General features: G+C 35.8%; 1 protein-coding gene across 1 annotated transcript in view; it reads right to left on the bottom strand.

The window, feature by feature from the left end:
* Positions 1-15,328, bottom strand: part of LOC150097465 (salivary peroxidase/catechol oxidase-like) — a 126,255-nt gene extending 110,927 nt beyond the window's left edge. The window contains exons 1-2 of the mRNA XM_090406928.1: positions 15,303-15,328; positions 3,899-3,916 (exon numbers count right to left, since the gene is read on the bottom strand). Coding sequence (XP_090263054.1) covers positions 3,899-3,916; positions 15,303-15,328 — 44 coding nt within the window. The remainder of the gene's footprint in view (positions 1-3,898; positions 3,917-15,302) is intronic.
* Between the last annotated feature and the right edge of the window lie 242 nt (positions 15,329-15,570).

Here is a 15,570-nt window from a genome sequence, read left to right on the forward strand (position 1 = left end):
AGGACTTTCAGTGTTCTTTTACTAAAATAAATGAAGTGGAAATTTTTCCTTGTTAAAATTTTCTGTTTATTTCCTCTGAAATGCAGTGAGATCGATATTTTGTGTATTACATCAACATAACAACACTACATGTTTTTACTAGACTAACAACATAATGAGATATCAAAAGAAATACAGCCTAACAGACTCAACTCTCTCTCTCTCTCTCTCTCTACATTTATGTGCTACAATAAACAAAGGGGTCGTCATAGTAATAGCATTCATGCAGTAACAAGGGAAAAGAAATGGCCGTTAAAGAAATTATGGAAGTGTGACCATCCTTGGGAGAAAGTAGAAGTGGAAAGTATTGTGAGGGGGGGGGGGGTAGGAGACGTAGCCTAACTCTTGTTTTCACTTAACCCAGATGCTTATGTGGCTGCAGCATTCAGCATCAATTTACCAAAGCAATTTGTAATATTCCACAGTTTCAATACCTTTGAGTAATTTTAAATTTTTTATTATTTAATTTATTTTAAAGGTTTAGTAACCATATGATTGATATTAATTTTATTAGTAATAAAATTTATATAATATAATTGTATTATTAACTGCACAGTCGCTCCATTGAAATTTATGAATGTATATATATTTATTTCGTTCAAGTTTCGGGTGTCTAAACTTTGAAGTTGTCTTTATATTCAATAATTTCAATTTATGTAGAAAATTTTTCCTGCTTGGTTAGAGAATAAATTATACTAAACAACATTTCTTGTCCCGTCTACTTTAATTTCTATTTTTATTTCAGAGAATATATTTTAAAACATTCAAACACTTGATATACGCTGATCTAAAATACAGTTTTAGTTTAACTTTAATAATGGCTGCATAAAATATATTTTGTGATGTTTTGTTTTGAAAATATCTACAGGAAAAGCATCCTTACTCATTTTCACGGGATGTGTTCAGCCGTGCAATCTAAAAATAAAATTCCCTTAGTCAGACCCGTTTCTACTTCTGCGGGACCCTGTGCGAAATGGAAAAGTGGGGCCCCAGAAAGTTAGTAACATTTATGGAAATTTTAAATGAAAGGATATCTTGTTAATTAATTAAATCAAATATAGAAAATATTTATGCACATAAATATACAAGTATGCTCTTTAGCATCAATTTAAGTAAAGTGAAAAATTAGTTAAAAAATAAATGTGTTTGTATGTACATGATATATTGTTTTATAATGTAAGTACGCATTATCTTATAAATACGCCTGAACAATGATTTATTTAATAATATAAATAATAATATAAAAATATTAAAAAATATCCATTTTTACTATAAAGAATGAAATATATGCATAACAACGTATAAGATTTAAAAGAAATCTTAATATATTAAATTTTATTTAACCTAATGCGCTTATCAATAAAATCATTTATAACGTTATCAAAATTCAAATTTTTTGCAATTTCATGCTCTATAGATATTATTGCCAGGGACGACAAACGTTCTTGAGACACAGAAGATCGCAAATAGGTTTTTATCAATTTTAATTTGGAAAATTACCTTCTGCTGATGCGACCGTAACTGAACTGATCAATAATATTTTAAATGTCGTAGTAATATTTGGATAAATATCCGACAAATTATTTGCAATTATGAATTTTAAAATATTAATGGGTGCATCTTCTGGAACAGTATTTCTAAAAATAATTAAATCATTGTAAAATTCAGATTCATCAATATCTGTATTTAATTTTTGATACAGCTTTACAGCAAAATTTTAATTAATTTTCTCTATTTACTTATTAATTTCATATCATAAAGAAATCCAAATGATTTTTTGTGAATTTCATACATTTCAAATATTTTTTTGACAGATTGCAAGTAGTATCTAATATTAAAGAAATTTATCCTAAAATTATCTTTCTTATCACCTATGTGTAATTCATCAGGCGTTTTTCATAATCAAAAAATACTTTTCTTCGACATACTGGACTCTCTTTAAATTTAATTTCTAATAGATTTGACAGTTCTTCAGCAATCTCAAAACAGCTACCAATCCTGAAATTCTAACTCTTTAATATGCTTAGTTGCTACGTCTATGGGAATTTTTGCATTTTGTAATACTTTACTTACTAAATTAACTTTTGACAAAAGCTCATACCAAATTACAAGGCTTAGCATAAACTGAAATGAATCTATTTGTTCATATTTTGAAATCACTTCTACTTTGATAGTATTATCTGATGCAGTTTTAAATAATTCTTTTAGTGCATTTAAAAATTCTGGAATTTGAAAGCGTACAGCTCTAACTGATTCTATTCTACATTCCCATATAACGGTTTTGGATTTGTTAATTGTTTAACAAATTTCTTTAATATGTCTCAACTGAAAGTTGCGGCAGCAAATAATGTACATATTTTTTGTATAATATTAAAAACATTTATAGCTATAATTGATGATTTAGCGACATCCCCTAAAATCAAATTTAAATAATGACAGACGCAAGGAGTATAAAATGCCTTTTTTTTTCATTTAAAATGTAAGCACGGACTTCCTTATATACTCCTTTCATATTCGCTTCGTTATTGTACCCTCGCCCTCTGCAATCTGACAACTTAAGATTTAAGTTATTCAAAAGTGATTTTATATTTTCATATATACCTTACCAGTAGTGTCATTAGTTGTTAAAAACGTCAAAAAGTGTTCACGAATTTCAATATGTGCTTTAAATATATGTAAAAATCTAAATATTAATGAAATTATTGAATACGTTTTGTTGTAGTACTTTGAAATTATTGAAGTACTTTGCCTGTCGTATCATATTTACAATATTTTGTTGAATTTTGGTTCCCACATCAACAATTGATTCATTTTGCACGGGCGATAATACGAATTTCGTTTCTTATCTATAATTTTTTTCCCCAAACATCGCATTAAATGATCTTTTAAAAGTGGATCAAATTCTGCAATTAATTCTATGAATCCTAAAAAATTACCATTATGGGCTGTGTACAAAGTATCAAAATTACCTCTAAAAGCTAAATTATGTTCGCATAAATAAAGAATTGCTGCTACTATTTGTCTTAAAACACTTCTTAACCGTTCTGCTTCAAATTTTATGACATTTTGATTGCCTTATCAATTGTATTGTGATTTTTTAAATTACATTCCAATTGTGTCCATGAATACATGCATTTCATGTGCACTGGATTTCGTTCGTGCAACTTTAATCTTTTATTTACATGTCGCCAGTCAGAAATGCCATTATTAGATAAAAAATTATCACCAGAAGAAATTAATTTGCAACAAAAACAAAAAATAGAATTGGCAGAGTTTGAATATACAAGTCATCTTCTGTTTTACTTCTCTCCGTTTGCAATTGTCCTAACATAGTTAGCTGTGGAAAAACACCTCTTGTTGTCATCTTTTGGAAAATCATTTTCAGTCGGAGGAGACGGTGGACTACGTTGTGCAATTTGTGTTAGTGTTGCGTTGTTCAAAATTTTAGGCCATGTTGCAGGATCATCAATAGTAAATAGTTCACCTTCCTCTGGTGTCTCAGTTTTAGGATCTTCAATACTCATTGTTTGACCAAATGCTTCATGTTCTCCGCTTCCTTTGAGTATTTCAGAACTCTCATTATTACTTAATGTTGAAGCCGAAGAACTGTTTGTAGTTATTTCAGAACTCCCGTTATCAATTGATATATCTGAACAAATATACGAGTTCAACTTCATAAATTTAAACAGTGAATTTCTTTGACGTTCCTCGGCCGCTTCTTTTTCTTGTTTTCGCTTTCATTTTTCATGCCCACTTGGGTATTTTCTTCCATAATAATCTCTCTCACCACTAGTCATACTTTAGAATTAAATACGAGAGATTAAATTATAAGTTAATAAATTAAAACAAAATTACTTACCTGATAAATAACATATATCTGAAATAGTAATATTAGAAAATAAATAAATCTAATATAGATTGAAAACAGCTATTGAAGAAAAATTCTGATGTCGGATAACCTAAAACCAGTTTACAAAATATATTTTTTAAGATATTTTGCAAGTAATGTCATATACAAAAATTTCCGTGACAGTACGTGTATATACTTACTTGTTCATAAAATCATAAACTAAAATAAAAAAAAAACTCCTTAAAAATTAAAAACACCTGTTTTAAAGTGCACTGTTTCCCTATTTCACACTATGTTGTACGATATTGTTATATATCTTAGAGTGGTTTCAAATACTACCGCTCTAGCGCTACGATCTTAAAATTTATTCCCTATACCAATTACTGTTTATCCTAATGTTATGTCATCGAACAATAGAGCCAGACCGTTGGTCTGGCTCCGGCCATGAGATACTGGGTGAGCAGTAACGCGGTGCAGTGCCAACGGAAGAACGACGCGCCGTTATCAGTATAATTTTAATGTATTTTCATGAAAAATTCGGGTGTTTATTTTACCAAGAAAATACATAAAAACTGTGCCGTGGAGTGGGGCCCTGTGCCACCGCACAGTTCGTACACCCATGAATACGGCTCTGCCCTTAGTGGCAGTAACACAAAATGAAGGTTGATATTATTATTATAAAAACCTCCATGGAGTCAAAGACTCATCGTGGATGTTGATATTATCTGAAACTATGGATATCTTTGGACGATATTTAGTATTAAAAATTGAATTATTAATTTCATACAATATTTTGTAAAAATGATTTCACTAAAATAATTATACATACATACATCTTCAAGGCCCACCTTTCCTAATTGGGTTGTGGGGGCAACAGCTGCAAGCGGAACTTCCAATGGTCACGATCCTCTGCCACCAAGCTCAGGTGTTCTGGTGGGATTCACAAACGTGTCCACCCAAGGTTTTGGATATAATCTATCCAGCGAGTCCTTGGCCTTCCACGTGGCCTCCCACCTTCCGGCTTGGCAAAGAGGGCCTGCTGAGGGAGCCTCTCTTGTGGCATTCTGACCAGGTGCCCGTACCAACGTAACTGTGATCTCTCAATACGGAGAAGCAGCAGTTGAGTATTGAGGGTTTCCCGAATTGCAGAGCTTCTGACTCTGTCGAATCTTGTCAGCCCCGCAACCCCTCGAAGGAACCTCATTTCAGCCGCTTGGATTCGTGTCCGCATTCCTTTGGTCATTACCCAACTCTCATGACCATAGGTGAGGATGGGGAATGTATTGAAGACAGCCAGCTCTGCCTTCTGGCTTAACTCCCGTGGCCAAGCTCCGCAATATTGAGCTTGCTAAGCCAATTCGAGTATCTAGCTCTATGTCCCATTTTCCATCGTTCGTGAATATGGACCCAAGGTATTTAAACTTCTCCACCTGCCTCATTGGGACTCCATTTACATGTAGAGTGCACTGGGATGGTTGTCTTGAGACCACAAATGTTTCAGTTTTGGCCACACTGGTCTTCATTCCGGCGTCTGCACAAACAGCTACAAACATATCCAGGATCCGCTGGAGGTCATCTGTGGAAGAGCTAAGCAGAACTAGGTCATCTGCAAAAAGCAGACGTCCAATGCTACATCTTCCAATTCTGACACACTCACTGCCTCGGCTGTGCCTATCAATCCAGTCCATAAATATTATGAAAAGGAGGGGTGACAGAACACACCCTTGGCGGAGGCTAACGGAGACTGTGAAAAGTTCAGACTTTGTGCTGTTTACCCTGACATAAAACTCTGGGCATTCATACAGGGACTTGATGGCAGCTAATAATTGGCCATCCACTCCATACTCCTGTACTACTTTCCAAAGCTTATCCCGAGAAACCTGATCATATGCCTTCTCCCAGTCCACAAAACATGTGTAGACATTCTTAGCATATTCCCAAGATTTCTCAAAGACTTGCCTTAAAGTGAAGATTTGGTCAGTTGTGCTTCTACCAGGACGAAATCCACATTGTTCTTCCTGGAACTTTGACTGAACTATGCTCCTGCACCGTCTTTCCAAGCACCTAGCATACACTTTCCCAGGTAGGCTGAGCAGAGAGATGCCACGATAGTTACTGCAATCCTTCTGGTCTCCCTTCTTGAAGACTGGTATTATTATGCCTGTCTGCCATTGCTTTGGTGCTCGCCCAGATATCCAAGCAGCCTGACACACTCGAGTCAGCCAGAGAACACCGTCTCGATTTAAGGCTTTTAGCATTTCGGGCCGAATTTCATCATCGCCAGCAGCCTTGCCTGAGTTTAGCTATTTTATTGCTAAATGGACTTCTGCTGTGAGACTAGTCATTGCCCCGAACTGCACCTCTTGGATGTCCACAACTGCTAGGCCACCCGGGTTAAGAAGGCTCTCAAAGTATTCCCTCCATCTGTGGAGGAGATCCTTCTCGGTCATTAAAAGTGCACCATCAGAGGCCTTAATTGCCCTTGCTGTGCATGATTTCCTCCCTCAAAAGGCGGTGGATAGTCTGCCAGAATACTTTGTTTGCATTTGTATAGGATGAGTCTAATCTTTCTCCAAAGGATTCCCAAGCCTTCTGCTTTGCTGATTTTACTGCCTCAGCAGCAGCGTTTCGTGCCTCAGCATACCGCAAACGCATCTCAGGTGACCTCACCCTAATCTATGTTAGGTAGGACTCCTTTTTTGCCTGGACAGTTTTTTGGACTCCTTGGTTCCACCCAGGTGTTCTTTTTTCACTGCCCGTTGCCAGGCCGAGCCGCTTTCTGCCACAGCATGAGAGTGCAGAGGCAGCGACAGCTGTTCTGAACAGCTTCCACTCCTCCTCAACATCTGCAGTATGCTTGGGAATATCTTTGAACATGGAGGAAATGTCATCTGCAAAATTATTCCTCACAGCCTCATTTTCCAATGCCTCCCATTTCACGCGGTATAGCTGCTTAGGCCTACCAGCGTTGATGGTAGCATTTGGTTTCTGAAGCCGTAGAGTGCACACAAGGTGGTAGTCAGTTGGCAGTTCTGCCCCTCTTCTCACACGAACGTCCAGCACTGAGGGAAATAGGTCTGCTGAGACTAGAAAGAAGTCAATCAGAAACCTTTGTTCTAGTGTATCCCTGTACCAGGTATACTTATGGACTTCTCGGTGCTGGAAGAAGGTATTCATTATGGACAAGCTGTTAGTACAGCATAAGTCCAATAATTTCAACCCATTCGCGTTAAGATCAGGGGCGCCGTTCCTCCCAACCACACCCCTCCATGTCTGGTCATCTGTTCCAACATGTGCATTGAAGTCACCCATTAGCAGGACTGATTCCATGTCTGCCACCCTGTCAAAAGCAGCATCCACTTCCTCTAGGAAGGAAGAGTATTCTGACTCCAGATTAGGCGCATAGGCTTGCACCACAGCCAAATCATGGTTTTTCATCTGAAGCCTTAGCACACATACCCGTCCCCCCCAATGGGATCCACTCAGCAACACAGTCTGACAGCTGGGGTTTGTGAGTATCCTCACACCCGCCTGAGCAGACATTGTCGGGCTCACACCAGAGTAGTAGAGCTTCCACCCCTAATCCAGGTCGACAGTTCCAGAGCCTCTCCTCTTGGTCGAAGAAAGCCCGACTAAGTCTAGCCGGTAGCGCTTGGCTTCCTCGACCAGTTCCAACTCCTTCCCTGTCAGAGAGAAGATGTTCTATTTGCCTAAAGCCATAGTCTGGTACCGTTGTCGTTGCCATTTCCAATTAATAAATCGAAAATATTTTTGGATTTCTTCTAACAATATATCTCAATTAAATACACTTTTTTTTCTTATATCTAAAATTTATATAAATAACTTTAAAGAGGTGGGAGTGAATCGATTTGCTTCTATAAAATCAAAAATATAAGCTAAACTGCACGAGAGTTTTTGCTCTCTTAAGGTTTCTTCAGAGTCTAGCTCCCAGTGAGGGGGGGGGGGGGCTTAAGATTTCTGGGAGTTTGCCTTGAGAGAGCAACTTGTGTCTCCGGGGAAAGTGTTTTCCGGTGTGGATCGTGTGGGGCTTTGTCGTTGAATGCTTTTACCTGGAATATGAGCGGTTCTGCTCAGTGGAAGGGTGAGCCTGTCACTGAGTGGAACCAACGCTGAGTTGGACGATCTTTCGGTCACTCGTAGGGAGTGGTCTGGCTATCGTCTAATTTTTAGAGAGGGCTTTACTTAAGTATCTGCTTTTTTGGACCTGTTTGTGGGAAGTATTGTGGTTTTGCTTTGCCTGTCACTGAATAGGGCTACTCTTCAGAATTGAAAAGAATCCTTTTGGGTTATTTAGTGAGATTTTGAGTGATCTTGTCGACTACTCAGAGTTCTTAGAGAGGTAGCCCCTGCACCTTACTAAGTATCCCCCAGAATATCAAATTCTTTCTCCTAAACTATATAATAATCATGCCTCTCATACAATCCAAACAAAAATGTGTTAAGTGTGGAAATTAAAATGTTCACTTCTAGCGCATTGTTCGGTATTAAAATGGACCCTACACGCAATCCAAACCGTAAAATTCTCCTCTTCCAAATGATATCCCTATTTTATTTTATTCTTTCGCCATTTTAGTCATATAAAATATAGCGTTTATTGGGTCATTTTGGAAAAATAGCATTGTTAAATTATAGACATAAGTGAAATCATTTTTACACATAAGTAACTTTATACACATTAGAATACTCCATTAAAGTTGATAACATTCCAACCGTTAAACAAAGTTTATATAATGGCTTAATAGCATTGAAAGCAAACTTAATTAGAAAACATTAATAGCTCAGTTGGTTGAAGGATTCAGACGAAATGGAGATATCTAAGACATGATCTGCATGGCATCAGCTTAAAAATCTCATTTAAATTCCTTACGATATTGAAAAAAAGAATTTGAATCTTTGACTCGGGAAAAGTCAAGGTTCTAATGCTTCCAAAATAACATTGGGAACGTATTTTCAGAAGATTATCATTGAGTTAACTGGTTTTTTTATGTTGATGTGGAATATTTCGTGTACTGCAGTATTGTTGCATAGAATTAATTTTGCGAGGACTGTGATTAAGCATAACTAACTTAAAAAACTATCAGTTTGCTTAAAATACAATTACAATGATAATTAACTATTAACTATTCGTTTCACATATTTATTATTAGCTGTTTCTTTGAATGTTTCAACGTATCATGGAATACTACAGCTATAAATCCATTACGTCATAGAGAATAGAAAATAATTCCATAGTGTTTGATAAAACTGAATTGAACTAGTAAAATATACATTTAAACTATCAGAATATGAAACAATTCTTTGATAGATATTAACAGTAGAATGTTAAGCATGTACATTAGTGTTAATTATTTCACACGTTCCATGTTGGAGAATGTTTTTGGTCTGTTTGTTCTAGAAGCAAAAGATATATTTTGATTCAAACGTTACACCTAATTAGAATTTATGCTGGAATATAGAATTTTGGTGGAAAAATTCAATTAATGTAAAAATTCACAAAAGTTATATATGCAGAGACAAACATGTACAATGGCAGCCCCATTCCAACGCTGATGGTGTTCACAGGATATTCAAGATATTCATTGTATTTTATATTATGAATTCTAGTAATGACGCCATTTTATTCTCTAATAACACTTTCCTGTTTGAATTTTAAAGCAATTGCAACTCCCCTAATTTTGTGCTATAACAAATATGCGAGGCTATTATCACCGCATTTACAAGTGTCAACAGGTTTTAAGTATTGTATTAGGGGGATTCCTATTAAACCACTTTCAGACAGCATGAAAAGCAAAGAAAGTTACCGTAAACAATATATCGAGGTCACCTGAATTGATGCAAGGGTTACACATAAATTACCCGCTTCTCATTTTCTTCTGCAAAAGTGTTCTGTCGATGCGCATTGTACGAGAAAGATGAAGAGTGCACACGACCTCGTGTGAAGTTACTGACCCTAATAATACGGAGGGCTAGCGTTGATCACGTGTAGAATGATGCACGTGAGTAGTCCTGTAACACGTGCAGGGAAAACTCTCCCAGTGAAGAACAAGATTTCATCACCAGAACAGTTTCCTCTGAACTTGTTAATAACCCGGATGTGCCGACCCACATAGGGATGTCGTATTTCTGTCGACCATGTCATGTATCATTTCAGGAGAATTTTTTTTTTTTTTTTTGTAAACGTTTGATAGGATGTTGGTGAGGTTGCCTCCTGTCAATGTTTAGCAACTTTACTCAAGTGTTTCTTCCATGTTTATCTTTTTTTTGTAATAACATCCCATTAATTTGAATTCCTTTTTCCGTTATGAAGAAAGAAATCTTCTGTTTTAATTCAGCGAGTCCTAACAATCCACTTGCAAATCCTGTCTCTTGTTTGACTGTACCCTTGATGCACGCTAGAGAAATATGTTGTCGCGCTCTTTTTCTGTTGAATAAAAAGATTAAAAATATTTGCTGTGAAGATGACTCCCGCTTCCTCTCTGTCGACACAGAAATAACTGAGGGGAGATTACGAACCAAGGTCTTGTGGGCATGTGTCTTTAAGTTTAACTCAAGGAAGCATTTATCTCATTCATAAAATACAAACAAACAAATATTACGAAACCAAGAAAATAATTTCTTTGCTGAATGCAATTTAAATGTCATAAACTTATCAAAACAAATTCAAGATAGAAACAGGACAGTGTTTAAAATCTCTTGTGTTCCCCAAAGAAAAGAAAGCATCTCTTCCAATCTTAAAGGAGGTGAAAATTTGAATTCTGAACATTTTTGGAACTTTATCAATTTCCTGTTTTGATTAAAATTTCACTACGGAAGTGACAAGCGATTTTTTGTTGAAATTCATACCCAGAGATGAAACTGACTCGGGAAATAAATCAGTTGATTTCAAGAAGTTGGTGTTGTATGGTCTCTGTTGTTTCATTTTTTACCATAAATCTATATCGCGATACTTTTATAATTAGTGAGTCTCCTAATATTTTTTATTGCTGTTTCACAAACTTTGTCTGGTATTTTAAAAAAAAAAAACTTCCTTTTGAATGTTTGCTCTTTTCAATAGTCATTGGTACATTTCCGTATATTGGAGTAGAGTGGAACAGAATACCAGAGAATTAACTTCTAATACCTTTGTATTAGAACATCCGTTTCAATGTTTTCATTCCATTTACTTTAATAAGTCTTCAGAATTTTGTTTATATATCTTTTGCGGTGGGGATCAAAGACATAAGTTTCCTGGTGTAAGACCAGTAATATTATTAATAATGGGATATAGCACACCTCACTAGATATCTGAATGTATTCTCTTGGTCTAATATTTGTAATATACTAAAATTTTAATTTCACTTTATAATTTTTTTTTGTGTAGTTAGCATTAAAATTTTACCTAATACGTAACTGGTATGAACCTCCACAGCGAAGTTGGAAGGACAACCGACACACATTCTTTGAGTTAGAAAAGATCAAACTTTAGAATTCTGTTTTCGTGAGACGAGAAGAACAAGGGTTAGACGCAACTCGTTTAGAATGTGAACTCACTGCCGAAAACATGAGAATTAAATAGAAAATCTGTTCATGACAAAGACGGAATTAGGAATCATGTACTTGTTCTCCCAGTTAGAAATCTTATTGTAAAATTGTGGTTGGAAACTTAAGCAACACCTAAAACGCATTCTAAGTTGTTCTGACTTATAATTCTTAGTTGTTAAGATTTCTCAAAATCAGTGAGATGGTTAGAGATTTGAGAACTGCTTGTTGTGTTCGCTTTTTTTTTTTTTTTTTTTTTTTTTTTTTTAAAGTATCTTCAACTTTCAACGCTTGTGGTAGTTTTTCGCAGTTTGAAGCAGAACTCCATACACACATACATACATATCGTTTTTTGAAGTTCGTAATTTTCTGACTGAGCAGAAATTTGCAAAGAGCACACACACCGCGATCATAATTTACAATGTATTGCTTCTCAATAACATAGGCTATGAATTTAAAATAAAGAATGACTCAGCGGATCTCTTCTAGGAGTTTTGTAATTACTGTAAAGCTTCTAGCTTTATCTCAGCTTTATCTAGAGGTCACTCATCAGGAAACTTGAAAACCCGGCTTGGCTAAACAATTAGTGAGTGTATGTGTGTGAGAGAGAGAGTCTTCTGTGTTAACATCCGACTGAATTCTTTTATTGGCAGTGACGTTTCGAGAAAACCTTGACATGACAGATTATTTTCATTACCTGACACAAAACTACCACCATGCTTGTTGAAATCCTGCAGTGGCTAAAAATACTATGTTTAGTCTCTGGGGAAAAGGTTAGCTTAACGTTCATATTGTTCATAAAGTGTATATCGTTGTTGTAACACTAAATGATGTTGATGTATCAAAATGCCGTTGTCATTTTTTACGGCAAGTTGGATAAAGAGAATGGATACACTACGATAATGTTGGATTTTGCTAAGGCATTTGATAGGATACCACACGAAAGGATATTGCATAAGCTGGAGAATATGGGATTTGAATATAAACTCTCGACTTGAATCGGTGGATGGTTGATAGACAGATAACAGAAAGTTGCATGCTGTGGGTGTGAATCTGTCAGGTTTAAAGTGACCAATGGTGTACCTCAGGGTTTGATTCTTGGACCATTGTTATTCAATCTGTACATTAATGACATCAGGAAGGATCTATCATCGGATGTGCAATTGTTTGCCGATGATAAGAAGATAGTTAGGGCAATCAAGGATGCTCCTGATAACCAACACTTACAAAATGACTTGAATAGGCTGGAAATTTGGGCAAACAAAAATGGCTTAATATTAATCAGTTTAATATTAGTAAGTATAAAGTTTTGCATTTTCGCGTGATGAGATTTCCAGCAGCATATTATACTAGCGGGGGCTATGCTACAAGAAAGTGATGAGGCTAGGGATCTTAGCATGATGGTGGATAAGAATTTGAAGTTCAAAGGTCACATAACAAAAGTTGCAAATAAAACTCAGATGATAATTGCGATTTTGAAGAAAACCTTGACATGTGAGGATAAGGAAGTCATTTTGCCTCTTTATAAATCCTTGATAAGATCACACCTGGATTATTGTTTGCAGATTTGGTCTCCTGGGTTTCAAGGGGATAAAGACGCTGTGGAAGAGTTACAAAGATTATATCCGGATTATGGGATTTAGATTATGAGGACATATTGCGAGTATGTGGATTGCAGATGCTGGTTAACAGGAGAAAGAGGGGTGGTATGATAGGTCTATAAACTTTTGAATGGGTGTTATAGGATATCGTCTGATGATATCCTATAACACCCATTCGTGTTATAGGATATCATCGTTATATGGAAGGTAGGGAGAGAACACGGGGGCATCCACGGAAGTTAAATTTATTTCAGGTCAAGAAAGGGGTAAGAGCTAAGTTTTTCTCACACAGAGCAGTGAGTAAGCGGATTAGTTTGTCTTTAGGGGTAGTGAGTGCGTCTAGTGTGAATGAATTTAAGGGCAGAAATGACAGCTCGTTTGGCTGATTTATAGCCTTCGATGAGTCCTTCACTCCCTGGATATCTCAGATAATAATAATATAATCCAAAATGTTACCTATCCTATAAATTTCCAATGACACAATAGTAGTCATAAGGAGTGCGAGGCATTTCTTTTGGGTTGGAAAAACATGGGTTCGAATTTTTGACTGGGATTCAAGAAATCATAATTGCGAAGCATTTCTGTTGAAGATAGGTTAGTCGGTCACATATGAAGATATTGGTTTCCCCTCCCGGAAAACTGAGATTTTTCATCCCACAAAACATGAAAATCAGTTGACACACACACACAATCAATTCACATATCCTCATAATATTAGTTGTTTCAGCCATAATTCCAACTAATCTAATATCTAGTCTTTCAATTTTCAATCTTTCAAGTGGTTATCATCATAATTCGCAATCAGCGGTTTAATCCCAGTAATTGCCATTTCTGCTTTTGATCTTATTAAAGATGCTCAATTTTCTTTAGCAACAGTGATGAAATTCAATAAACAAATTATCCGAATCAGTTTTCTCCATAACAACAACAACTCGAATGAAGTGCTTAAAATAGAGGGAAAAACTAAGTACGATGATTGATTTGTGTACGTGAAGAAAAAAGTCTAAATAGTAACATCCTATTCGCGGGAATCAAGAAGACAACATTCCTCTTACGTCAATCATTAATTTTCGTTATAGATGGCGATATTTTGAGTTTTTTTGTCTATATGTTGTATTTTAATGTTAATAATATCGTGTTTGATATTAATTAAAAAAAACAAGACAAGCCTCAAGAGGTAGTGCAATATCAGCCAACTGGAGCAAACGTGTAACATGCTCGAAACACTTTGCTGTCTTCTAAAAATCAGTTGAATGTCCTGAGACCCGTATAAGATTTTAACCGAATAAGAACGGATTTTCGTATTAACTTTTCATATCAGATATTTCAGCTTGATATTTGATACGGCCCCATCCGGATCCAAGATATTAAAATGTTTTTTTAGAAGGCGGCGAAGTGTTCATAGCTTGCGCCACCTTTATCTACGTTTGCCTCATTAACCTTCGGGGGGGGGGTCCGCTTCTTGGTCTTTTCGGCTGAGGAGCAAGGCTCAATCTCTCTCTCTCTGTGTGTGTGTGTGGTCACGATGTGAAATGCACTTTTTATTGTGGGTCGCGGTCAGGAAAGTTTGAAAAACATTGAGTTATACAATATGACTATACAATACAATGCAATATACAATGCCATGTTACGTAAAAAAGTTTAAACTTTTTTTTACGTAACATGGAATTTGTGTTAGTTAAATTTAATTCGTGGAGAAATTACATTATGCCTAATTATGTATATTGAGAACAATCAAAATTTTCTGCTTCATCTACCCTCCCCTACATGCGATGTTACTCTAACATCTTTCCATAGTTAACTAAGTTATCTTATTATTTTTTATCCTATTTATTACAATAAAAATGTTATAAAAGATATGCGTATTGATTATTAAAGAAATTTATGTTACCAAGTCATATAAAACCAATTCAGACAATTGCACAATTTCGTGCAACCATTCCATCTTCCCTTGTGTGTTAGGTTCAGTGGGCTGTCACTCCGAGTAACTTGGCTTATTTGAAAACTTAATACTATGACAGAACGCTTAACATATCTACATGACTGAATTCTTCTGGCCAGTTTGCCTGTTTTCTGGATGAAAAACTCGAGTTCCCGGATGGGAAAAACCCTGCCACCTGCGTATCAGAAAAGCTAACTCACTTCACTTGAAAAGCTCCGATAAAAGGCTCTTCGTATTTTAAACGGCATTTGAATCCAGAACTTTCCAACCAAAAGACATCGTCGAAACCCACTGAGCTACTGAACCAAGTTCATATTTTCAGTAAACTTACCTTGGATCATAGAGAATTATTTCCATTGTTTTTGTTAATTTCACCTGTTGTTATTTCGTATAACTCAGTATAAGGCAATGCCTTGTCGATCAAATTCAAATATTTCAACTTCCAATATTGTGATGTGTGTATGCGAATTTATTTGTATTAAAATAAATACTTAAGTCATAATAAAAAAAGAAGACTGCAAGTCATTATTACTAGTTTCGAGTGTCAACCAGACTCTCCCAGTTTTATTCATTATGACCGCGTAGGGAGTTGGTAAGAC

Source organism: Typopeltis vanoorti, chromosome 17 (genome assembly GCF_054136105.1).
Source record: "Typopeltis vanoorti isolate ZY-2024b chromosome 17, IOZ_Tvanoo_1.0, whole genome shotgun sequence".
Taxonomy (NCBI): Eukaryota; Metazoa; Arthropoda; class Arachnida; order Uropygi; family Thelyphonidae; genus Typopeltis; species Typopeltis vanoorti.